At 35.6% G+C, this 27205-nt stretch overlaps 1 protein-coding gene across 2 annotated transcripts in view; it reads left to right on the top strand.

Annotated features, from left to right (window-relative positions):
- Positions 1–27205, top strand: part of NOL4 (nucleolar protein 4) — a 482864-nt gene that overhangs the window by 144174 nt on the left and 311485 nt on the right. For both annotated transcript variants that reach the window (XM_069099880.1, XM_069099881.1), the window contains exon 5: positions 15579–15711. In XM_069099880.1, coding sequence (XP_068955981.1) covers positions 15579–15711 — 133 coding nt within the window. The remainder of the gene's footprint in view (positions 1–15578; positions 15712–27205) is intronic.

The following is a 27205-nucleotide window of genomic DNA, read 5'->3' as shown; positions in this document are numbered from 1 at the left end:
CTACTTTGACCCTGTTCCTTTTTGAAAGTGTGTGCTTCTAACTACCCTACCCCCACCTGCCCTCCCCTCCATGATCACCCCTCTCATCCCTATCCCCCTCTACTCTCCTGTAGGGTAAGATACCCTATTTAGTGTGTATGTCATTCCCTCCCTAAGCCAAATTCAATGAGAGTAAGGTTGACTCAATCCCTTTTTTCTTCCTCTTCTTCCCCTCCTTTATAATAGTTTTCCCTTGCCTGTTCTATATGAGATAATTTACCCCATTCTGTCTCTCCCCATCTTCCCTCATTACATTCCTCTCTCACCTCTCAGTTTCACCTTTTAAATCTCATCCCTTCCTATTCAACTGATCCTATGCCCTCTGTCTATGTATACCTGTACACATATATACACACATATGTATTCATACTACCCATATACCCTCCTATATAGACATATGTATATATATATGTATACATGTATATATATTTATATTCCCTTCAACTATCCTCATACTGAGAAAAGTTTCATAAGTTACAATTATCATTTTTCCATGTAGGAATGTAAATAGTTCGATTTTGATTAAGTTCCTTATGATTTCTTTTCCTTGTTTAACTTCTCATGCTTCTTTTGCTTCTTGTATCTGAATATCAGATTTTCTATTCAACTCTGGTTTTTTTCATCAAGAATACTTGAAAGTCCTCTATTTCATTGAATGACCATATTTTCCCCTGAAGAATTATACTCAGTTTTGCTGAGTAGGTGATTCTTGGTTTTAATCCCAGCTCCTTTGACCTCCGGAACATCATATTCCAAGCCCTTCGATCCCTCAGTGTAGAAGCTGCCTGATCCTGTGTTATTCTGATTGTGTTTCCACAATATTCAAATTGTTTCTTCTTGGTTGCTTGTTATATTTTCTCTGTGATCTGGGAACTCCATAACCTGGCTATAATATTTCTAGGAGTTTTCTTTTTGGGATCTTTTTCAAGAGGTGATTGATGAATTCTTTCAACCTCTATTTTGCCCTCTGGTTGTAAAACATCAGGGCAGTTTTCCTTGAGAATTTCTGGGAGGATGATTTCTAGATTCTTTTTTTTTGATCATGGCTTTCAGGTAGTCCAATAATTTTTAAATTATCCCTCCTGGATCTCTTCTCCAGGTCAGTGGTTTTTCCAATGAGATATTTCACATTGCCTTCTATCTTTTCATTTGTTTGGATCAGTTTAATAGTATCTTGATTTCTCATAAAGTAATTATCTTCCATTTGTTCCAGTCTAATTCTAAAGGAATTATTCTCTTCAGTGAGCTTTTAAAATTCTTTTTCCATCTGGCAAATTTGTCTTTTTAAGGCATTCTTCTCCTCATTGACTTTTTGAGCTTCTTTTGCCATTTGAATTACTCTATTTTTTAGGTGTTATTTTCTTCAGTCAGGTTGTTGACTCTCTTTTCATTATTTTCTTCCATCATTTTCATTTCTCTTACCAATTTTTCCTCCACTTCTCTTATTTGGTTTTCAAAATCCTTCTTAAGCTCCTCTATTGTCTATAATCAGTTCATATTTCTTCAAAGCTTTTGGTACAGGAGTTCTGATTTTGTTGTCTTCCTCCCATTCCATGCTTTGATTCTTTTTGTCCTCAAAATAGGAATCTAAAGTTGGATTGCTGTGCTTGCTTTGCTTCCTTTGCTTGCTCATGTTGCCACTCAATTACTTGACTTTTGAGTTTTTTGCTGCAACAGAACTCTGCTTGCAGAGAAGAGAGCTTTGTCCCAAATTGCTGGGGTTTTCACAGCTGCTGGAGCTGTTAGTTGGCTGCCCTTTTTGAAGTCTCCATAGAGTCTGGTACCTGGTCACACACCCTAGGACTTCCACACAGGACAGTGATCCAGATCCAAGCATTTTAAAGCAAGAGCAATTACCCTCTGAATGATCACTTGGTCCCTCTACAATCTGCAGGCCAGGAGCTCTGAAGCAGTCAGGTGGCAGCGGCTGCATGGCCGCAGCACCTCAGCCACTTCTCGCTCTGGGGGCGGAGGCCAGATCGCACTCTTGGTTCCCCTGTTCCCAATGTCCACACCGACCTTTTACTTTGCCTTTGGCATTTATGGGTTGATAATTCTAGAAATCTCCACAGTTGCCAGTGATCCAATCTCCTGAGGTCTGCTGCAGTGGCTGGTCGGTGCCACCCTGAGGCTAAAACCATGGGCTCCCATGTAGCTCTAAAGATTGTTTAGAGCCATATTTTATAGGTATTTGAGGTGGTTATGGGGGGAACACATGGAGTTTTCCAGCTTTTGTGCTGCCATCTTGGCTCCACCCCAAAGATCCAAAATCTTCTATCTTGATTTAATTAAGTTATGGTCTTATTGTATTCTGTCCTCACCAGACTGTATCTCTCATATTATGTTTAGCTCTAGATGCCACATTTTATGAAGGATAATAGTAATAAGGATGATGAAGGGACTGAAAACTGTGTGACAATATAGGAGGATCAGTCAGAGTATGAGAATATATCTGCCTTGGAGAAGAGTTAAGGGGAACATGATAGTTAGTTTTTAGTCATATCCAATTCTCTGTGACCACAGCTGGGGTTTTCTTGGTAAAGATACTGAAGTGACTTGTCATTTCCTTCTTTGCCTCATTTTACAGATGAAGAAATGAGGCAAACAAAGTTAAGCATCTGGACCAAGGCCACATGGTTAAGCTAGATTTGAACTCAAGTTCATTTGAACTCCTAATTCTTGGCCTGGTACTCTATCCACTCTGCCACCAATATTTGAAGGGCTATTGCAGGAAAGAGGGATTAGGTTTAATTTTTTTGGTCCTGACAGATAAAATCATGAAATAGGAAAGTAGAAATTTCTGAAAAGCTTATTTTAACTTGATATCAAAAAATTTTCCTAAAAATTAGAGATATCTCAAAGTGGGATTGGTTGTTTTTCAGTAATTTTCTTATAGAATTGTAGATTTTGAGCTTGATAGGACCTTAAAAATTGTCCAGTCTGGGGTGGGGGAGGGGGCCACTGCTGGTCCAGCCTAATTTTACAGATAAGGAAACTGAAACCAAGAGAGGTTGGACCTGTCCAAAGTAACACAGGTAATAAGAACAAGAGCCAAAATATAAATGCACAGGTTTTCTGACTCTGCAGAATGACATCAAGCAGTAGGGGAAAAGGAATAAACATTTTTAAGCAATGTGAGGCACTGTGCGAAGTACTTTCCAGATATTATCTGTTTAATTTGACCACTGAGATCTCTTCCAATTTTGAGATTCTGTCATGTTCTGATACTATGTTTTAGCCATGATCTTTGACCTCAAGGAATTTAAAATATATTAAGGATGATAAAAATGTTGGACCTTGGTATTACCAGAAAAGAGACCAAGAAAATCTTAATAACTGCTAGCCCACATATATGACTACTTTTTCATTTCTATAAAATTTTTATAAGGATGATCTACCCATACATCAAGGGCATTTTTGATGAAAGTGTGAGAAGGGACAGATAGGATTTTGTTGAAAGTGGTCATTGATATTCATGATCATAGTCACAAAATTGACTGAAAATTAAAAAAAAACAATACTATCCTACTCTAGTGCTTGGGTAGCTAAGTGGCACAATGGATAGAACAGTGGCCCTGAAATCAGAAGGACCTGAGTTCAAATTCAGCCCCATACACTTAACTGCTGCGTGACCCTGGGGAAGTCACTTAATCCTCTTTGCCTCAGTTTACTTATCTGTGAAATGAGCTGAAGAAGAAAGTGCCAAACCATTCCAGTATTTTTTCCAAGAAAACCCCCAAAATAGGGTCACAAAGAGTTGAACAACTTAAATGACTCAACAAGTACTTCATTTAATGACTATTAAAAGAAGTATTTGACACAGTTGAACAAAGCACTGCTCTAACTAGGTATCCATGTACATATTTAAAAATTATAGAATATTCTTTGAAATAGATAGCAATAGATAGTTTTGCTTAATGATTCTGTTAATATCAATTGACATGAAAAATATGAAGATGTATAATTACCAAAGATGTTCACTTCATAAGATGTACAACACAATTCAAATACAGCAATGATTCCCTGTATATGTTGAGATCTTCTGGTCTTCCTGTTTATCAAATATAATGTGCTGTTTCTAAGCTCCAGAACATCACAGAGTCTCCCAAATGAGAATTGTAAACATTCAGAATTTGAATTGCTACCCACACAAGAAAAGGTGATTGTTGTTTATCTTTTGTTCTCAAAGAGGACGATAGCATCAGAAAGGTGATTCCATGACATGCTAGTGAATTGGATTTAAGTGAGGCAGGGCTGTGCAAAGTCATCAGCCTCACTTTCTCTTCCAGGTCATTTGGATCCAGTGGCAAGATATGTATCAAGAGGACAGGAGAGGGCCCTGGATACGGTGGAAGACCTTGGCCTTTTTCAGCTAAGATCTTTAACAGATCTCAGTTTGATTGAAGCAGTGCATCATTCTGCCTCTCATAATTACCAATAAAAGCCTTCATTTTTAAAAGTCTATACTTTTTATAGCTTTTATTTTAACTCAAATTGTTAACTCCTTTTTTGTTGTTGAGTCATTTTTCAATAATATCCAACCCATTGTGTGATTCCTTTTTGGAGTTTTCTTGGCAAAAATACTGGAGATCCTTCTCCAGATCATTTTAAAGATGAGGAAAGTGAAATAAACAGGGTGAAGTGATTTGCCCAGAGTGACAAGGCTAGTGATTGTCTGAGGCCAGATTTGAACTCAGGTCTCCCTGACTCTAGGCCCAGGTAGTGCTCTATCTGCTCAGCCACTTAAGTGCCCATGAATTCATTAATGCATTCTTAATAGAATTTTAAAACTTTGTGTGTGTATACATATGTATATACATTTTGCACAAAAGGACATATGTTTTACACATACATATATTATCCCTGAGTAAAACCTTTCTCTCTACTTTAGTGAACTCTATTTTAAGAATGCCCTTCTAAATATGTTTGACCGATAGTTCCTGTCTAATGACTACTCATATTTGAAAGATAGGTTTTATGTTTTTTTTTTCATTTTTACTTAATATTTTGATTAAATTTTTACCAGATGGCTCCTTATAAATTATGAAATAAGTGGTTAGATAAATATTGAGTTAGGTTCATTAAAGAGAGCAAGGAAAAATTAAATCCTATGACTAAAAAAAAGCAAAAAAAATTGATTCATTAAACAATTTCAAATAATGGATTTCAATTATTTCATGAAGTGAATGGAAGCTGTCAAATTATTTGTAGCAATCTCATCTAGTGATGTGTTTTTTTCTCTGCCAAAAAGTGAGGAGATCAACATGGTGCCAGTGGAGCTGTGGCAACATGCTGGGTCCTTCTGGCTACTCAAAGTCAGCAGCATGTTAAAAGCAAAAATAAATCCCTTCCTGTCACTAAATAGTTAGGCTTCTGATTTTTGAATCGTGAAAAAAACATGGTTGCATTTCTAAGTGACCAAATTCCTTCATTGATTAGAGTTTTATCTTAAAAGGAAATCAAAATCCAAAGCATCAACCTGGATAGCAGTGATGCTCACCACCAAAGGACTGACATAATTTGCTGTGTAAATAAGTAGTTTAATCATGATTGAATAGTAATTTTATTGAAAATGACGAAATATGTATGCAGCTCTTGGCCAGAAATGAGAATGGAACTGAATACTGTAGTCTCCTTCTTTAGTTGTACAGAGAGATAAGTAGGTTTAATAGAGTTATATTGCATTGAGACAAACAAGTATCCCACTAGACAAACTGGTGAGTTTCTTTGTCTCTTCTCTAGTAATTTATTCATTTTGTAGTATAGCTGCTGGATAATATTGATTTTATATAGTTGTCCACTTATAAAAGATGAGATAAAAATGTATGATTAAATGCTAACCATATAAATGGACACATATGTGTGTCTTTGTGTATGTAGAAACATATTCTGTATGTACATATGGATTGTTATTCAGTTCAGGGATTGGTGTGGAAGAGTTTGCTAGTTAACTCATAGAGAGTGCTTGATAACATAAGGTAACAAAGCAGAATGGCAATTTGTTCTGCAATCTGTAGTCTTAGAAAGTTGCCAGAGGTAAGGGAATATTGAAAGTTTAAATGACTTGCTTAAGGTCACATAGCCAACATATATTAGAGAAGATAATTTGGGTGTACACATTCACATGTAAATATTTAATTACATGATGTTTTTATCAAATATAGCTAGAAAACATGTGCTCCCTTGAATTATTTATACTGGGAAATGTTATTATGAAGATTATATTACATTTACAGGCATGCCTCAGAGATATGCTGAGTTAGGTTCCAGAGCACCCAATAGAACAAATATTGCAATAAAGCCAGTTATACAAATTGTTTTGTTTTCCAGTGCATATAAAAGTTATCTTTCCAACAAGCTGTAGTCTATTAAGTATGCGATAGTATTATCTCTAAAAAAATAATGTATATACCTTAATTTTTAAAATACTTTATTGCTAAAAAAAATGCTAAGTTCATTTGAACTTTCAGTGAGTCATAAACTTTTTGCTGGTGGAGGGTCTTCCCTTTATGCTGATGGCTGCTAACTGATCAGGGTTATGGTTGCTGAAGGTTAGAATAGTGTTAGCAATTTCTTAAAATAAGAAAACTATGAAGTTTGCTGTATTAATTGACTCTTCGTTTCACTTGAACACTTAGAGACCGTTGTAGAGTTATTTCTTGGCCTAATTTCAAGAATATGTCTCAGGGAATAGGGAGACCTGAAGAGAAGGAGAGAGACTGGAATGACCTGTGGGTGAAACAGTCAGAATGCACACAACTATTAAGTTCTCTGTCTTATATAACCCCAAAACAATTACAATAGTAACATCTAAGAGCACTGTTCACAGATCATCATAACCGATTTAATAATAATGAAAAAGTTTCAAATATTGTGAGAATTACCAACATGTGACACAGACAAAATGTGAGCACATGCTTTTGGAAAAAATGATGCCTATAGGCTTGCATGATGCAATTGCCACAACCTTCAGTTTGTCAAAAATGTAATACATGCAAAGAACAGTAAAGCAAAGCACAATAAAACGAGGTAGGCTGTATAGGGCACTTTGAGGCTTACAAAGCATTCTTCTCACAACACATAACAACTCTGTAACCGTTTAAAATCTCTATTTTACATGATATGAGTCTGAGGCTCAGAGAAGGAAGTATCCTGCTGATGTTTATACAGCAAGTGTCAAAATGGGGGTATACATGACTCCCTATCTCTTCTGTTATACTCTCCATGTTCTTTCTGTTATGCTATACTTTTTGGTTTTTGTTTGTTTTTTACATCAGCAAGACTAACACAAATTCACATTGCATTAATAATCACATAATGTCCACAATGAGGAAGGTGAGTGTACCAATGTACTCTGCCCTGGTCAGAGTTCTGAAACATTGTGTTCATTGATATCACCTTAGGAAGGATGTTAACAAACTGGAAAGATTCTTGAGTGTGCTGGGGCCATCTCATATGGGCTCTGAGAGCCAATTGTTCATTTTTCAGTGTGAGCATTTTCACCTCAGAAATCAACAAACACTACAAATCAGGGCTTGATTTATTGTTTTGTTGAATGCCTAGACTTCAGAAAGTGATAGAGAAAATGTTGATAGTGCAGATTAAACTTTAAAAGCTTGTTGTGGATACATTTTTTCCCCTTTTGAGAGCTGGTAGTTAAACATTCCTCAAAGCATTGTAGTAGAGGGTGACCAGGATAGTTAGGGAAGTGCAGACCATGGTATATAAATGCTGGTGACAATATTTATCCTAGAGATAAGAAAATTTAGTGGGTGCATGTTGACTCTCTCCAAGTATTTGAGAGACTGTGATGTAAAAGAATAAATTTGGTTTGTTTGGCACCAGAATGCAAATCTAGGAGCAGTGGGGTAGAAGTTGCAAGGGGATAGAATCTATATTTACATAAGGAAAACTTCCTAAAGATTAGAGCTGTCCAAAAGGGAGAGAGGTTGTCTTAGGAGGTAATGCGTTCCCTCTCACTAAAAGTCTTCAAGTAAACCCTGGATGACCACTTGTCAGGAAGGTTGGAGGGGGGATTTCTGTTTGAGGTGTTTTACAAACCTGAGATTCTGTGAAGAGACCACTATTACAATGGACTATTTGTCATCATGTTTGTGGTTATAATATTTGAACTGCATAGGGAAAAACTTCCAAAAAGAGATAGGCTGCCCTGTGTATATGTGTAATCTGCTCCAATGAACATTTTCAGATGGGGAAAAGAAACCTTGGGACTGACTTCATGTCAGGACACCTGAGTTCTAGTCCTGGTTCTGCCACATGCTAGTTATGTGACCATAGGCAAATCAGTTAACAGTCTTGTGTCTCAGTTTCCTCATTTGTTAAATGAATGCATAGAACCTTTACAGATGGTTAGTCAGGATCACATAGAATCTCAGAATCTATGAATCAGCATCTCTTGAGACCATCTTGTCCCACCCATTCTTGAAGAATAAATACTACATCTCCAACAAGTGATCATCCAGTTTCTGCTTGCAGACATTTAGTAGGAGGGTGCCACTGAACCCTGAAGCAGTGGGTAGTTCTTAGTGTTATTTTAATGAATTTTTTCTGCATGAGAAAATGAGACCCAAGGTGAGGAAATGACTAGTACAAGGTAGCTAGGAAGATAGAGGAGGAACTTCTTGGCCCCATTAAGCTCCCTAACTTCTAGCCTATTCATTTGAAACACTTCTTTAAAGTGTAGCACATTTGCCTTATTGTCTCTCTTTAACAGATAAGGAAAATGTGAAAAAGGTAGTAAACCAGGTATTCAAAATGAAAGAATAGTCCTATGATTCTGTTGTTTGAGTCAGTATGAAAACCAGACTGGAGATAAGGATACAGAAGATTCCTCCGATTGTCACATTTGATCCTTTGATCTTTTCTAAGTACTATAGAAAATAACATCTTTACTATGCTCTTGTGTCTAAGATACATTTGCCACTTATAAATAAAAGACAATTCTTAAATTAGTAAATAGTTGGAAAATACAATGTATTGACTTGGAATTTTTATTACTTCAATTTAAAATGCATATCAATGACATAATTAACATTTTAGAATAATGAATGAGATTTTTAAAGGTGAATAATCATCATAGGTAATCAGAGTGGGAAATATTTAAAATGAAGTTGCAACTTTTATGGTGCTTGAGATGATGAGTGAGAAAGGTGTTTTTTTGTTTTTAGTATTACAAAAAGTGTGTAGATAAGTAATTTGATAGTATAGCAATTTTTGCTGAAGGTTCCATTTTTTTCCCATAGCACCTAACTTTTGGTACCACCATAAACTATACCTACAGGATGTACTGTTACTTCCATTTTTGTTCCTTAGCATTTATTGAGTGCCTTGTGTATGTTGGACTCTGTACATATTTACCCAAAATATGGACTCTGACTTTTAGGATTCTGATTCATGAGAAATCTATCATTCATGCAATATGCAAATACAATAAAAATACATGGTAATTTATCTTATCTTGAGGTTAATTTCAATTTTCTGTGGGGGGGTTTTTCATTTATAGTGAGGCAGTGTAGTGTAGTATTAGTATGAAAGGTTGGAGTTAAGAGATCTGGTTTCAAATTCTAGTTCCAATACTTAGTAGCCATGTAAGTATGGGCAAAGAGATTAACCTCTTAGGTCTTCAGTTTCCTTTTCTGTAAAATGAGGGAGTAAAATGCCTCTAAGGTCCCTCCCACCTTAAAATATATAATTCTATAATATTGTTATTTAACCTCTCTGAAGTTCAGTTTCCTCCTCTGTAAAATGAGGATTATATTAAACAATCTAGGTTATTGTGAAGAAAGCACTCTGAAAAACTTCAAGCATTATATAAACATAGGTATGCTTTTAAAAGGACGTTTTTAAAGAGAATTTTGTTATTAAGTCCTCTAATATAGCACATTGTTTTATTTTATGTAATAGTATATATATATGTATATATAGTACAATATATATATATAAGCCAAAAATTTTGTTCATGACAAATTCAATTTCATTTTTTTTGGTAGAAAAATGAATCCCTAGTATTTATGGTACATATATCAATCTAGGTATATCTGTAAAGAACAACCATGGTAGTTTTTCCTGTGCAATAGTAGCTTTTGCTGTCTTTATGTTATCATTCGAATGGACATTTTCCCACAGATCATGAAACTTCTAGGTTTTAATTTATTGTCTTTACTCACACTCCCCACTCTTTACTAGTCTAAATCTTTCTTCCTGTTGATCAAGTCATTTTTGGTGTTTGTTTTAATGATTGTCTTTCAATGTTAAAATAGAGAAAAAGAGACAAAGAAAACCTCCCTAGTTTGCATGCTTGATGCACTAGGGAGTACTGATGGATTGAGGGTTATAGACTATCTATAGATAAGAACACAAGTGCAGTTTTATATATTTAATAATGGAAATTTTTCTGGCATGGGTTTAACATATTAAACAGTTGCTTCCTGTGATAAAGACCCTTTTGAGTCCTAGAAATTCTTCTAGACGTTCTTCAATGGGTTCGTGGTTGTCAGCCTAGCATCCTAGCCTACCTGCATCCATTGTCCCAGTACTCAGATGATCTATTAATTTTAGCTTCCCCTTCCTTTTGTTCTCTGAAAGAGCAAAGGTTTTTGTTGTTAGGGTCCTAGTATAATTTTTATCACTTCCTGGATGAAATGGTGCAGTCTTCAAAGTCAATTTCTTCAACAATTTGACTGACAATTTGTTTCTTCATTTGCCTTGGGGATCCCATTTTCTACATCTATCTATCTATCTATCTATCTATCTATCTATCTATCTACCTCTCCATCTTCTCTCCAATCTTGGATATATTTTTGTTCTGTATTAGACCATGTACATTGTACATATTCTGCATTCTCAAATCCTGGCTGTCATATTCTTTTTATTCTCTTCCTTGATCAGCTAATTCCATCTCTCACCTTGAACTTTAAATTTACCAAGTTGAATTCTCTCTGCTTTTATTTATCTAAAAATGTTCTTTGCCTCTTCGCAACAGGCCTTTTGTTTCTACTTTTTTTCCTCTCATAGGAATAATCCTAGTATCCCAGCTGTCTTATCACCACATATGGATCTGTGTTTGCAATATCAATACCCAAATTTGTGGATTCACATGACAAATTTCAAGGTTGAAGGAAACTCCCAGTGGCTTCTAATTCTTTAAAAGTGCTGTTTTTTTTCAGTGTTGTGCCCTTCTATGTATATCAAATGCAGCTTCACCATGTCTTAGGAGCTGGCATCATTATTTTTGGTAGTCAAAATAAATTATCATGTAGCAGCTGACTTTTTCATGATGAACCTTTCCAAACATAGCTTAACTTGTCTGTCCCATACCTGACTTCATAAAATCTGTCACACCTGTGTTTGACCAGCATAATTTCAAAGACTAAGTCACCCCCACACCAACCATGACTGGACATCAGAATAGGACTTTTGTAAAATAACATTCCATTCCACTAATATATATTAAGCACCTACTATGACTTAGATTTAGAATTTAACAGAGAAACCTCAGGATAGCCCTTCATTTCCATTTTAACACACAACTAAGAAAGTTCTGTAATTTACAATGTCAAAAAGGATAGATTTTGGTACAAAATATTTTACCCTCTGATATAAATACAAACTGCTAACCTAGGCCTTTAAGATTATTAGGTAGGGACAGCTAGGTGGCATAGTGAATAGAGCACTGGCCCTGGAGTCAGGAGGACCTGAGTTCAAATCCAGCCTCAGACACTTGACACTTATTAGCTGTGTGACCTTGGGCAAATCATTTAACCCCAATTGCCCTTTCTTCCCCCCTCCAAAAAAAAAGATTATTAGGTAGGTCCATTCTATATCTCCTCTCCCACTAAATTCCAATTTATACTCTCTTTGATGGTTAAGGGTAGCTCATTGCTTCTTCTCTCTCCCTTCTCTGAGCTTTTCCCTTTTTGTCAACCAAAGTACAAACCTTTCACTTTAAGTTTTAACTTAAGCTTTCCTTCCTTTGGGATGCTTTTCCTTATACATAAATAATAATAAAATCTTATAAATAATATTTATGAGGACACTGATTTTTTTCCCCAAAACCATGTCTTCCTCTAAATTCCTGATTGTAGTTAGAAAGCTTTTTTTTTCCATTTCTATCGATGAAGGTCAACAATTTCTCTGCAGCTTATAGTCTCAGAGAGCTGTCTGGGACATTGAAAAATTAATGATTTACCCAAGGTCACATAGCCAGTACATGTCAGAGTCAGGACTTGAATCCAGGTTTTCCTGACTCTAAGGCCTATTCTCTATTTATTATGCCAACTGTCTCTCATGAAGAACAAAAGCAACATTTACATGTAGTCATATTGATTGAAAAATTCTTGAAAGGAGGAATTATGTTTTACCATTCATGTTAGACACTTCTGAAGTACTTGCTAGTAAAATATACATTTTAGTAAGCTTTCCCCTTTTTCAGTTCACATATTGCTAATCCACAATTCTCTCTCACTATTCATCTTCTATGAGGAAGTCACAAAATCTTGCTGATGAATTAGGTCCACTACAAATGTATTCTGTCATATCTTATTGTAACTCACAAAATACATGTAGCAAGCCTAGGCATCTCTGACTGATTCTCTGTAATGATTTGGAAGTGATCATTCTGGATCTCGTTCCTTGAGCTGCCAATCTCCCTCTTCCCAAGAGATTCCATGTGGTTGCTATTTTTACTTATTACTGAAACTGTGTCAAAATTATCATCCCTGCCTCATACCTCTCGTCTATAAAGAGTTTTAAAAAATCCATCTTTATCTTCACCTATCCTTTTATCCTTCAGCCTGTTCTGAAAAGATCATGAAACGAAATTCCTTACCAAGGCCAACTTATCTCCTTGGGCTCTTGACTCCATTTCCTTTCATCGCTGGCAGCATCTTTCTCTATTCTCACTTGGCTTCAATGAGGCTCTTCTTTCCTTTTCCTGCTTCCTTTTCTCCTCCTCCTCCTCCTCCTCCTCCTCCTCATTAAGTATGAGACACTCCTCCAGACTCTGCCATCACTTTTTCTTTTCTCTATAATTCTCTTCATTGGCAATTTCATCAAATTTTATGACTTAATTGGATTTAGAACTGGAAGAGACCTTAGAGATGATTTAGTCTAATATCTCATTTCACAGGTGAGGAAACTGAGGACTGTAAAATTAGGTAACAACTACTATTTATATGGGATTTTAAGAGTTGCAAAGCAGATTACAAACATTATCTCATCTTACTCTCACAACTTCCATAGGAGGTAGGTGCTTTAACTAAATCCCTTTTTTACAGATGAGAAAACTAAGACAGGCAGAAGCTAAGTGACTTACCCAAGATCATGCAGCTAGTGTCTAAGGCTGGATTTGAATTCATATATGTTTAATTCCAAGTTCAGTACTCTATACACTTCTTCAAGATGCCTCAAATGTCACAGAAGTAGTAATTAACAGAGATAGGATTCAAAATTAATCCTCTGACCCCAAAATCTAGTGCTTTTTCATAATGCCTTGTGGGAATCTCTATGCAAATTTTCACATCTGCAGATCCAGTCGCTATCTCTTTTCTGAGCTCCAAGTCTATATTTACAAATGTTTGTTGACTATCTCTATCTAGATAAAAATTAGGTGAACTGTTGCATTGCTGACTAACTACCTAAAATTTAACATATCATGAACTATTTTTCTTCTTAATATCCTAATTTCTTTAGGCAGAATTCCTATCATTCTAATCATTGAAAATCTAAACCTCAGACTTATGTGGGGCTCATCTATATTCTTTATCCCCTATATAAAATCAATTTCTTTGTCCTGTGCATTTTATAATGCAGTATTTCTTACATTCTTCACCTTTATTCTGTCCACACTCCCATTCACTAGTTTAGACCCTCATCGCCTCTCACCTGGAATATCATAACAGCTCCTAACTGACTTCTTTTTCTTCCTTCTCTTCCCATTCCAATACGTCCTTTCCATAGTTAAAAAAATATATCTATAAAAATAAAAAAAATATCTTCCTAGTGAATAGGTATAATTTATTCTCAAAAGCCTTTCATTAGTTCTTTTTGTGGTGGCAAAGAATTGGAAATCAGGGTGATGCCCATCAATTAGGAAATGGCTAAACAAGTTGTGGTATATGAATGCAATGGAATACTATTGTTCTATAAGAAATGATGAGCAGACAGACTTTGTAATAACCTGGAAAGACTTATATGAACTAATGCTGAGTGAGGGGAGCAGAACCAGAAGAATATTGCACAGATTACAAACACATAGTATCTGTGATAACTGACTTTGATAGACTTGGCTCTTCTCAGCAGGGCAAGGTTCTAAGACAACTCCAAAAGACTCATGATAGAAAAGACTATCCACATCCAGAGAAAGAATTATGGAGTCTGAATGAAGATTGAAGCAAACTATTTGCTGTCTCTATCGTTTTGTTATGTTTTGTTTCTTCTTTCTCATGGTTCATTCCATTGTTTATAATTCTTCTTTACAACTTGACTATTGTGAAAATATGTTTAATGTGAAGGTATATGTAGAACCTGTATCAAATTACGTGCCGTCTTGGCGGGGGAGGAAGAGGGAGAGAAAATTTGGAACTCAAAAACTTGTAGAACTGAAGATTGTAAACTAAAAATAAGTAATTTAAAAAATCTTTCATTGCCTATTGTAAACTAAAAATAAGTAATTTAAAAAATCTTTCATTGCCTATTTCCTAGAATTTTTTTTTAATTGAACCTTTAAGGGGCAGTGAGGTAGCACAGTGAATAGAGCACTGGCCCTGGAGTCAGGAGAACCTGAGTTCAAATGCAGCCTCATACACCTAACACTTACTGTGTGACCTTGGGCAAGTCAACCCAAATTGCATTGCCTTTCCCCCTCCAAAAAATCAAAACAAACAAAAAATGACCATTTAGAGTGGCATTTGAGACCCTTCATAGCTTCACTCTAATTTTTTTTTGTCATAATCTGTATATCAACAACACAGTTGCATAATTTTTGTGAGCTTTTCCTTATTTACATCCAATTCTCTCTCATACAAACTATCCTCATTGACTGGAATGCATTTCCTTCACATCTATGCCTAGCAAAATTCCCTTGGTGACACTCTCTCTAAAAATGTCTTTCCTGATTAGCTACTCTAAAAGTGATCTCTTTTCAAATTTCTTATAATACTTTTAGCTATGTTTCTTATTTGTCCTTATCACATTCTATCTCATATAAATAATGATGGAGTGATTGACTAATAGATTGGTTGTTTGTTTTACAGTTATTTATGTACTTTTATTAGGTCCTCTTCTTCTCCCATTATGTATTAAGATGCTTGAGTTCAGGGACCATTGTGTTTAATCTTTTTCTACCAACCACATGGACTTGTGCTTAATAAGATAAGCCAGATAAGCTGGCTTGTTGAATTGAATTAAAAGTCATTAAATATGTATTAAGTGGTTAAAATATATCATATCTATAGAGATGTTATTTGAATGTACTGCACTATCTCAACTTTGTTTCATGCCATAATGTTTTTATTTTGTAGGATGAAAGTTCTATAGAAAGTGATGAGTTTGATATGAGTGATTCCACACGCATGTCAGCTGTGAACTCTGACCTTAGTTCTAACCTTGAAGAAAGAATGCAGAGCCCCCAGACTGTTCCTGGTCAGCAAGATGGTAAGCATTTTGATTTATGATAAAAATACAATGAATATTAATCTAGTACAATTTTTCTGCTCTCTCAGTGTCAGTTATTTCTATGGGATCTAATTCCTAGGCAAAGTTATTATTTCAGGTATTTTTAGTTTGAACTTGTATATTAGATTTGTTTATGGCATATAAATTATTTACAAAATCAATGACATGGTACAACTTTGCAGAATTTTTTTCCCATATGTTCTTTCCTATGTTCCCTGTACACAAATTTGCCAAATTCAGTCTAGTTGTGTTTGTTTCAATCTCCCAGGAATACAATGCAATTCATGATGATTTCTAAGATTGTCTTTATTTTACAATCAAGAATAATTTGATTGTTTTGGCTTTCAAATCATAGTTTATAACGAAGAATTCAAACCATAATAACTATCTAATGCACTTAGAATGTTTTTGTTGTGAAAACAAATATTTTGCTTAAATTCTTATTTTTGTCATGCTGTTTTCCATTTTAATAGAAAAATGGAGAGACAGTTTCTACCCTTGAAGTCTTTTAGATGTGAAGGCCCTTAAAAGACTGACTATATCAGGAATATCCCTCTGCTTCCCTTGCTGAGGGAGATGCTGAACTCAAGGAGCTGGAATGTCAACAAAATTTGTGGCTCTTTGAGGTTCATCTTATCTTCTCCCATTTAGGACTTTAGCATGTCAGAATTATATTGAATTATATAGAAATATAATATATATATACATAGTTTTACATTATATTATATATGTAGTTATATTATATATAATATATAGTTATTTCTACTATATTTAGAAATTACCATTTTCATATGTGTAAAATTCTACATACGAGTAATTTGTTCCCCTTCTTTTTGGCTAATTATGTATAAAATCTGCTCCTGGAGGCTTCTAAATGGATAGAAAAGAGCTAATTTTAAACATAATTAGTTGATTTTTTTCATGCAATTATCTAACTATAAAGGGAGTTATTGCCTATATGGTTTTGCACCTACAAGTAATTGCAGGAACTAAAAATTTTTGTAGCAAGAAAAGGGCAGGGGGCCTACTGTGTTTGTGTTTCATCCTTCCTAGAAAAACATGAGCTACAGAATTCCTGTTAGTTTTCTTAGATGCTGCTTGTGTTTTATGGACATGATGAAGACTGTGAAAACCCTAATTAAAAAAAAGCAGGGGCTCCAAAAAGGCCCTTTTCCTTTTTTTTTTTTTTTTACAGAGTTGTCTAAAGGCCATAATTACCTTTAATTGCAAGAGGTATAGAAAGAGATGCTTGTGTGGGCATCATCCACAGTACTGGTGGCTTTGATACTGTTATATTTTTTAACAACCTTATCATAGGAAGGTTATTGGAACAGACAGGGCATTTAGCCAGGAACATACAAAGAAAGATGTTTTGCTGGTTAAGAAATAAAATGTCTTGTATATCTTGTCTAAAATACTAGTATATATAGCTCTGGATTAATGGAATGGTTTATTGAAATGGACATCAAACCCAGATAAGCTGGCAAAAGGTTTAAGATATTACTTTCTATCTATATTTGGTTTTATATACATCATTCAATAATGTCACTATATAGCTTTGGTGAATAGTGAACAATGAGTCAATTACTCTTTTGCTATAGAATTGTTTCCTTGAAAGAAATTGCCTGGCTTTCGCTGTTAGGATGCAACTGATATATCTTACAAATCAATACTGACTTGAATGAAATACAGTGAAAGAAGTGAAATATAATTTATGCTGGGAAAAAGGTATATTCTTCTTTGATTTACTGGAGTTAGTTTTAGGGGAAATTAGAGAAATCCTGTCCTTGTTCCAACAAGCCTTATCAAGCTTCAATGAACCTGCATAATCTGTACCCTTCTTTGTTCTACCAAGTTGTTTGAACATAAAACCTAAAAATATGCAAGTTGAAGAAGATATAGCTAGTACTACATAAGAATTTTTTATATAAGTGAGCCAATACCTAGATAGAATGGGCCATTTTCTCTTGAATTATCACTTTGGGCATTTTGAAATTGTTCTGTTTTGTTTTTTTTTCTAAACCCTTTTGCTTTGTAACAAAGTAATAACTCTTCAATGGACCCATGGCATCCTAACTAGTTCACTTTTATAGAAAATAAGATTGTTCCTGAAAAAAAATGTTACTCTTCCAATTGCCTCTTAATTCATTTTTTATTAGAAGCATTTAATCCTTCATTAGTCTAATTATTTTCTATGTCCACGAACTGATAATTGACTTATGAAATGGGGCAGACATGCCCAGTTCTTAGCCTACTAGTCAGGAAAGCCCCTAGAAACAAGACTGCAATCACACTTTAATAAGACTAGGAGATATAGGGGAAAACAGAAACAGAAAGTAAAGGAACAAAGAGGCACAAGGGGTCACAGAGGCAGAGGTGTGGGGATGGGCGATAGGGTGGTGAAAGAAGGCAGGAAGTGTGAGGAAGAAGATGGGGAGGGAATGAATCACTTAGCTAAGTACATTAAGATTTGGGAACACGTGAGTAGCATGGACTCTTAGGAGATGAGAGAGTGCTTGGGTGGGGAGTTTTGAGGTCCCATATTTATAGGTTGTTTGGGGAACAGACTATCGGTGCCACCTTAGGGTTAGTTCATTACTATATCTGAATCATCTCAAAGTAGCTGGTAAAACTTTAAAGTTAATATATCCATGTTATATAAGACTTACCAGAACCATTTAGTATTCTGCTGGTCTCACTACAGGTAGCTGGAACCTATCTGAGATTTACATATCACTGGGCCCCAAGTCCCTGACAGCAAAGTCTAAATGACTTCCTCTGATTTAGCAAATATTACCAGAATGTGATTTTTGATTCATTAATTTTGAAATTTGTAAATTATGTTTCTTTGATGTTTGGGATGGTTTGTATGTGAATTCTAGTTTTCCATTTGCAGTCTTCCTGCACTGACTGCTTATGAATTTACTATGTTGACTAGAAGGTATGAGGGGGTGGGGAGGGAAGGACTGGTCCTGGAGACCATAACAAGATACAATTTAAAACAGTCTATAGCAATACTGCTGATAATGGCTGACTTTTGTCTTTCTTTGTGGTTATAAAGGACTCTCGCAAATGTAGTTTCATTTGATCCACATTAAAAAAATGTTATAGATATTGTGTAAGTATTATAGATGGGCAAATTTAAGCTTAGGTGAGTGACTTGCCCCTAGTCATCCAGATAGAATCTTAGGATCTAGAACAGAAAAAAGGACCTCAGAACTAATTCAAGCCCCTCATTTACAGATGGGAAAATTTAGGTACAGGAAGTTTAAATGATTTTCTCAAGGCCACACATATGGTAAACATCAAAGTGACAATTTGAACCCTCATCCTCTAATTCTAGAGTGAATATTTTTTTTCTTTTTTCCTTTCCACTTGAACTTCAGATTCTCTTTGCACTCCTGCATAAGAACTTAGCTACCTTTGTCACCATTATTATTGTTATTTTAGCATGCAAATCCAAAAGGTAAAGTTTTTTGTCAGTTTACTTGAGTTGTATAACAACTTTGCATAATGCCCACATGCAAACAAAAGTGTTGAGAACTTTATTTAGCCCATAGCTGCACTTAACGACTACTTCTGCACAGAGTTAAATAAGTTGATGAAGAAAGATGAAGAAGGGCATTTTCCTTCATTCCTGCTTCCTCTGGTATGAATCTGGAGATAAGAAGGAGGAGGAAAAGTTTCAGATGGTCATATAGCCCATTCATTCAAGCCAAGAACCATTTGTTGAGTAAAAATGAGAGACTTGTATCGCTCCAGCAGCATAGAGCCTTGAAATTAAAAGTTACTTTTGAGGTTACATTTAGTCCAGTCTTTGATGGGAAATACTAAAGTGGGTGAGAAATAGATTTCTTAGGAACTTGAGGAGAAAATAACAGTAATAATAGTTAACATTTATATAGTACGATCATGCACCAGGCATTGCGCTAAGCACTTTATAAGTACTGTCTTATTTGATCCCCACAGCAATCATGAGAAGCAGGTGCTATTATTCCCATTTTACAGATGAGGAAACTGAGGCAAACAGAGGTTAAGTGACTTCCTAAAAAGTGTCTGAGGTCAGATTTGGACTCAGGCATTCCTGATTCCAGACCCCTTGCTTTACTGCCTCTCCTTCTTACTCCCATCCAGAACTCTTCAGCCAACCTGCTGATATTTGGCCTTTCAAAAGATGGTGCTGGGACTTCTTGGGCACCAGTGCCTAGACTTATAACTTAGCACAAGAAGCTGGGTAGTCAGCTGGGCACCTTCCTTCCTACTTGGAGTTTGGGTCCAAACTTACCCACTCCAAGGAGGTCAGCACAAGTAACTCTCTCCAGGGCTAAAATGATTTCCTACTAAACATAATGTCCTCTCCTCAATTTCATTGCCTGGGATCCTGGACCATTATTAGCCACTGTCATCCCTTAGAGAGCTTTCTCCCTGGAGCTAGAGCTGCGTTGAGTCTGCATTACCCTCCTAAACCAGAGTTCGTGTCTCTCTAGTTCTAGATTCTGCCTTCTTTTTCACCTCAGAAAAAGGAGCTTTATGCAGATGTATAGTTTTGTTCTCACTCTTCTCTCAGTAACCTCTCTCACCATCCTGCCACAAGGCTCTGCCCATCCACAGCAGTCCTCACCATTACTGTTTTCTTTTCAGAGGAATAAAAGTACCTGGCAGTGAATATCTCAGTTTCTTGCCCTGGAAAAAATGTCCTTAAGGCAAAGTTCCTGAGGCTTTGAAGTTTGAAGATAAGAGGAAAGGAGCAGGATGTGTTTTTGACTACTGGGTGAACTTTTGTGTAAGCTTGGAGGAAACACTTGTGGCAATAGAAATGCACGAGAGACACTTCAGAGTATAGACATCCTTTAAACTGTAACACTGCTACAACACAGGATTATTAAATATTCCCTTCTGTCACACTAACATGCATCCATGACAGAAGAAAGGCTATAAATCTTAGAACGTCACAACTCCTACTCCCGTCTCCAAAGTTGCAGGTGCCAAAAAGGGATGTGGAAGGATACCTGATATGTACAAATAGTCTATAGGATGTTTTCAGCAATGAACCAAGTGCAAAAAGTAGTTTAAGGGGTGTCTGGAAAGTTGCAGGGGGACTGGTCATGTAGCAAGAGGGAAAGATGATGGATGAATGAAACACTGGTACCCATGAAATCTAGAAAGATCTAGAGTGAGGCTTCCAGTGTGTTTGGTTGTTGTCTGTCATGCTTGAAGAAGACCAAAATGATATCAGTATATCTGGATCAAGGTACAGTATGTCCAACTATGGTTAATCAGACCAATACAAGCTCAGAAGGTTCTACCACAGACTGGGCACAAATAGCCCATATGAACATTTGGAGTAAAGATATCTCTAAATTTGCCCATCTCAGTTTTCTTTGTGATCTACTGCAATTCTCCTTTGCTTATAGAGCACAGTGCCTTCTTTGATGTGGGCATGCCATTCTGGGTGGTCCTGTGCTAATGTCTCCCATATCTCACAATCGATACCAGAGCTGTTCAGAGAGAACTTGAGAGTGTCTTTGTATTGCTCTTTTGACCTCTATGTGAGTGCTTGTCTTGTGTGAGTTCTCCAGAAAATAATCTTTTAGGCAAGCATTTGAACATTTGGCATTTGAACAATGTGGCCAGCCCACTAGAGTTGTGCTCTCTGCAATAGAGTTTGAAAACTTGGAAGTTCAATTTAAGAAAGGAGCTCAGTGTCTGGTAGCTTATCTTGCCAGGTGATATTCAGAATCTTCTTAAGACAGTTCAGGTGGTATGGTGTGGAAAGCACGTCCTCTATGAAAGCCTCTAAGGGAGAGAACATAGAGAAGAATTTTGTATGATACAAAGGTATAGATGAGTGATGATCATCATCAGTTAACATTGATAGGTACCCAAATCCAATCATGATAAGCCTTCCATGACACTCTGGAGCTTTTCAACTAATTTATGGTATTTATCTTCTAACACAAATATGATTTAAAAGTACATGAAAGGGGCGGCTAGGTGGTGCAGTGAATAGAGCACCAGCCCTGGAGTCAGGAGTCCTTAAATTCAAATCCGGCCTCAGACAATTAACACAAAAACTAGCTGTGTGACCTTGGGCAAGTCACATAACCCCAATTGCCCTCCAAAAAAAAAGCAAAAAAAGTGCATGAAAAAAGTATTTTTTGGAGAGCCAGACTAAATGAAGCCTGCATTTAAAAAGTGAGGAAATAAAATTGAAAAGTCTGACTGTGGATTCCAAAATTCTATTCCTTGTAAAATACTAATCATATTAATATTTTTGCAGAGTTTTTATCCTTAATGATAAACACAGAGTTATTTTTATAACATTGCAGTGACAATAATCATTGACCTAATGAATTACCATAGCTGACAGGGCTAGGGAAAAACAGAGAGAGTGTGTGTGTGTAGTACTTGTATAAATACACTATAATAAACCTATAGTCAGAATAGAAGAGAAATTACAGAATTTTTAAAATGTAGAAATTATAGATATTTATGGTTGCAGTATTGTTGGAGCTGATAGCAGAAGTGTCTTTAATTGCTTCTCATAACACAGTAGCTGTTTGGGCACAGTTCTAGTCTTCTTGTTTTTAGAGGGAGAGAGGAGGCTAGATTTTACTGAAACATGAAGGCTCCCCTAATTTGATAGTTCTCCCCACTTGTTTCCTCTTCTGTGGTGGGGGTGTCATCTAAGGCCTTGCCTCAAGATCTCATGGGACTCTTTTCTAAGGAACTATATGACAATGCAATATATTATTTTGTGTTTTATTAATATATTTTAGTGGTATAATCACTTCCCAATTGCCCAATACATCATTGTATCTTCCCTTACCATAATGAAAACAACAACAACAAATAAGAGAGCTAAGCAAAGCCATATGATTCAGTGGTCACACTGATAGAGCATCCAGTAGTCCACACCTGTAACATACCGAGAGGATAAAGTATTTCCCAATGTTAGTAATCCAGAATTGGTATCATTGATCATTTTAATATAGAGCCAACCAACTGTGATCTCAAGATATTTATTTTGTTTCTAGGGTCCGTTGGCTTGTTTGCTATTGTTTTGTTACTACAAAAAAAGTGTTATTCTATTTCTGTACACAGAATTTCTGGGTCAACAGATAAGAAAAAAGTAGCAACTTTCTCACATGTATTTCAGTTTTCCTGAATGGTTGGACCTATCTACAACTCCTCCAATGTTGCAATAATATTCCTAACTTTCCACAATCCCTTTAACATGATCTATTTTCATCTTTCATCATCTTTGCCAGTTTGATGAGTTAAGGGAAAAAAACCAACCAACCTCACTTTTAAAAAAGAATGTACATTTCTCTTATGAATGATCAGATGCATTTTTCACATAGCTCACATTTCTTCTTTTGAAAACTTTCTGTTCATATTTTTGTCTAACTGTCAATTGTCTAATGGCTCAGTCTTATAAATTTGTCAATTCTCTTTATGTTATGAATGTCAGAATTTTACTGGAGATGCTTGATATAAATACTTCTTCTTCAGTCCCTAGCTTCTCTTTTTGTTTTAGCTATATTAATTTCAACAAAAATGTGTTAATTTCATGCAATTGAAGTTTTCTATTTTGCCTTTTTGATCACATATATCTATTTTATCAAAATTTCTCCAAATTTTACTTATGAAAGACACTTCATTCTATTTTCCTTTATATTATGATGTGTCCTTTTTAGATTTACATTGGTTATCTGTTTGGAATATATTGGGGTTTATGGTAGAGCAGCTTAGTGGCATAGTAAGTGGAGTACTGGCCTAGGATTCAGGAGAACTTGAGTTCACCTCAGGCCTCAGACACTTAATAATTGTGTGATCCTGGGCAAGTCACTCACTTAACTCTGTTTACCTCAGTTCCTCATCTATAAAATGATATGGAGAAGGAAATGGCGAACCATTCTAGGATCTTTGCCAAGAAACCTCACGTGGGTTCACAGAGAGTCAAATTCAATTAACGTGACTCAACACGAAAAGGTCTTTGAGGACTCCTCTGCTCTTGCTACTCAACTCTGACGACTCTTGGTTGCTTCTTCCAGAAATGACTTTGTTGGCTGCCACCTTTCTCATTACCCATGCATGGGCTTCTGCTTGTATTATTGTGGTGGAATAAGGCACTTACTGCACTTTCTCACGAGATTTCTTGGGCATTATTTGGTGTGGCACGATTTTCAGATATGTGGGAATTGAGCACTTTTACTTCCATTTAGGTAGCCATCTTGGCAGAAGTCCAGCAGTTTACTCTGAAGGTGCATTTATGATCTATAAATGATAATTTCATGCCTCTCTAGAACACCTGTTTAAATAAATGATAGAAAAGATATTCATACATATTTTGGTAACCCTTAGAATTTTGAAGGGTGACTTTCTAATATTTCTGGACTAAATGTTTGCCCAAATGTGTAATTTTTCTATATAGGGATTTTTTTTTCCCTATAATAGAATAGTACTTTTCACACCAAGTAATCACTTAATACATGTTTTTTGATTCACTCACTTATTCATTCATTCAATCATTGAAACATTACAGAATGGGTTCAAGCCATCTGGTTCAAATCAACTATATTCTTGAATACTGAAGGAACTTAAATGTTATTTCTGAGTCATCGTTAGTGGTATCTGAAAAATCATGAAGGACTAAAAAGTTACCACAAGACTAGAAAAGGACTAACATTGAATCCTTGCTTCATCTTACCTGACAAGTAGTTATCCAGTTATCTATTGAAGTTCTGTGATATGGGTTTTGTATCTAAATACACACATACACATACACGTACAGGTGCATATATATATATATCCAAACCTAAATATAGATATATGTATATAAAATATGATTATAACCTGTTTCTCTTGTAATTTTTATTACAATTTTTAATATTAAGGTCATGTATCTATTTAGAGTTAGGAATACTTTTATATAAATATAAAAATTTAGCTAATAGCTATTTCCAATAGATAAGTGATCAAAGGATATGAAAAAACAGTTCTCAAGAAAAAAACTACAGAGTATGTACTAGATGCACTAAGATGCACAACAAATCACTAATAATAAAAGAAATTTCATTCGAAACAACCCTGAAGTTTCACATCATATAATGCAAATGAGCAAAAATGACCAAAAAATGATAACATTTTTATATTATAAAATATATTTTATACAATAATATAATATATTTTATATAATGTATTATTATAAATTATAAAATATATATATATATATATGAAAAATATAAAAATATTGGAAGGATTGTGGAATGATAGGCACACTAATACATTGTTGGAGGAACTGTGAAATAGTATGACCCTTTGGGAAGGCAAATTGGAATTATATGAATAAAATGACTACCGAGACTCCTTTACTGGGCTTATACCCCAAAGAAGCTATCAAGAACAAATACCGTGAAATATTTATAGCAGCACTTTTTATGACAGCAAAGAATTGGAAATAAAGTAGATGCCCATCAATTGGGGAATGGCTAAACAAACTTCAATACATAAATGCAAAGGAATATTACTGTGCTGAAATAATGAGTGTGATGAACAAAGAGAAACAGAAAGATCTATATGAACTGATGCAGAGTGGTGTAAGCAGAGCCAAAAAACAATATACATAGAAACTACAATAATGTAAATGGAAAGAACAGTTAAACACCAAAAAAATCAAAGGTAAATGTAACAAAACTATAAAGATTAAGCATGACTCAAAGAGATATGAGAGGATATCCCCAACCCACCCCTTTGTGGAAATAAGAGGTCCACAGGAGTTACACATTACAAATTTTTGGACTTTTTCAATCTATTGATTAATTATGTTCATTTCCTTTTCTTCTCTTAAAAAATACTATTTGCTGTATAGAATGGAAGTCTGGGAGGGATAAGGGAAGGGAACCTTGAGATAATTAGGGTGGTGTAAGAAATAGAAGATATCAATAAAATAATTTTATAATAATTTTCTTAACCTTTCCTTCCCTAGCTAGGGTTTGGGATATTGATTTTTTTTTTTCTAAACTCAAGTGTAAGATTTTATATTTAGCTCTTTTTTATTCCTTCTTATTCAATTCAGCGCAATGTTTTATCCCTGCTAAGAACTTTTTGAATCTTCATTTTGTCCTCTAGTTTATTACCTAGTCTTCTGCAACATCTTTGTTTCATCTGCGTATTTGATAAGCATGTAACATATACCTTTTCCCAAGTAATTGATAGAAACATTGCCAAGTCTAATAGGCTTTCCTTAATCTTCATTCTTCATGACTTCTCAGTAGCCTTAGCATTGTCAATTATCATCTTCTTCATACTCTGTTCTCTCTCTGTTTCTGTGTCTTTGCTTCTTCCTGTTTCTCCTCCTCCCTAGATCATTTCTTCTCAGTCTCTTTTGCTGGATTTTTAAACAGATCCCAGTAAGTGTGTATATCTTCTAAGGTTCTGTCTTGGACCCCCTTTTTATCTCCCTCTATGTTATTTTATTTGGTCACCTCATTATCTTTATGAACATGGTTCCAGGATCTATGTATTAATCTTTACTCTCTCTCCTTAATTATAGCCCTATATAATCCACTGTCTATTGGACATCTTGAACTCAATGCCTCATAGGCATCTATAATTCAATATATCCAAAATGGAAGTCATTATATTTCACCCCAAGCCTTCCTCCTTTCCTAACTTCCCTAATACCATCAAGGGTACCACAGTCCTCTCAGTCATCCAGGCTCACAACCCAGTTATTATCCTCAACTCTTCACTCTTTCTCCCCTTCTGCCCCCAGTTCAATTGGTTATCAAGCCCTGGTTAATTCTGTCTTTAAATATTTGTGTAATATGGGTCACCCTGACCCTGCCACCAACCTGATGTAGCCCCTTATTACGTTATGCCTGAACTATTGAAACTGCCTTCTAGGAACTTCTGTCACCACAATCCATTCACTATTATTCTATATAAATTATCTCCCTAAAGTATAGGTCTATATCATCCCTCCCTTCATTCATAAACTCCAGTGACTCCATATCACTTCCAGGAGGAAATATAAATTTTCTGCTTGGCATTCAAAGCCACCCATGACCTTCCCCTCATCTCCCCTGCCCCCAACTATGCCTTTCCAGTCTTTTTGTATCTTAAACTCCACACAGACATATTCTGAGATCCAGTGTCACTGACCTCCTTGCCATTACTTGCATAAGACACTACATTTCCTAACTCTCAGAATTTTCATTGGTTATTCCCCATGCCTAGAATGCTCTACCTTCTTGAACCTATCTCCTGGTTTCTCTGAATTCCTTCAATTTTCAGAAAAAAATTCTAACTTCTGTAAGAACTCCTTCTTGATCTCCTTAATGCTAATGCCTTCTTTATGAGATTATTTCCAGTTCATGCTGTATCTTGTATGCACAGTTGTTTGTATTATGTCCCTGCCCCCCTCCCAGTTCCTTGACTATAGTTACCATGTTTTATAACTGCGTAT

Source organism: Petaurus breviceps, unplaced genomic scaffold (genome assembly GCF_028583685.1).
Source record: "Petaurus breviceps papuanus isolate PSGF00001 unplaced genomic scaffold, PetGlider_PUasm1.0 38, whole genome shotgun sequence".
Taxonomy (NCBI): domain Eukaryota; kingdom Metazoa; phylum Chordata; class Mammalia; order Diprotodontia; family Petauridae; genus Petaurus; species Petaurus breviceps.
This window is presented reverse-complemented; position numbering and strand designations above follow the sequence as displayed.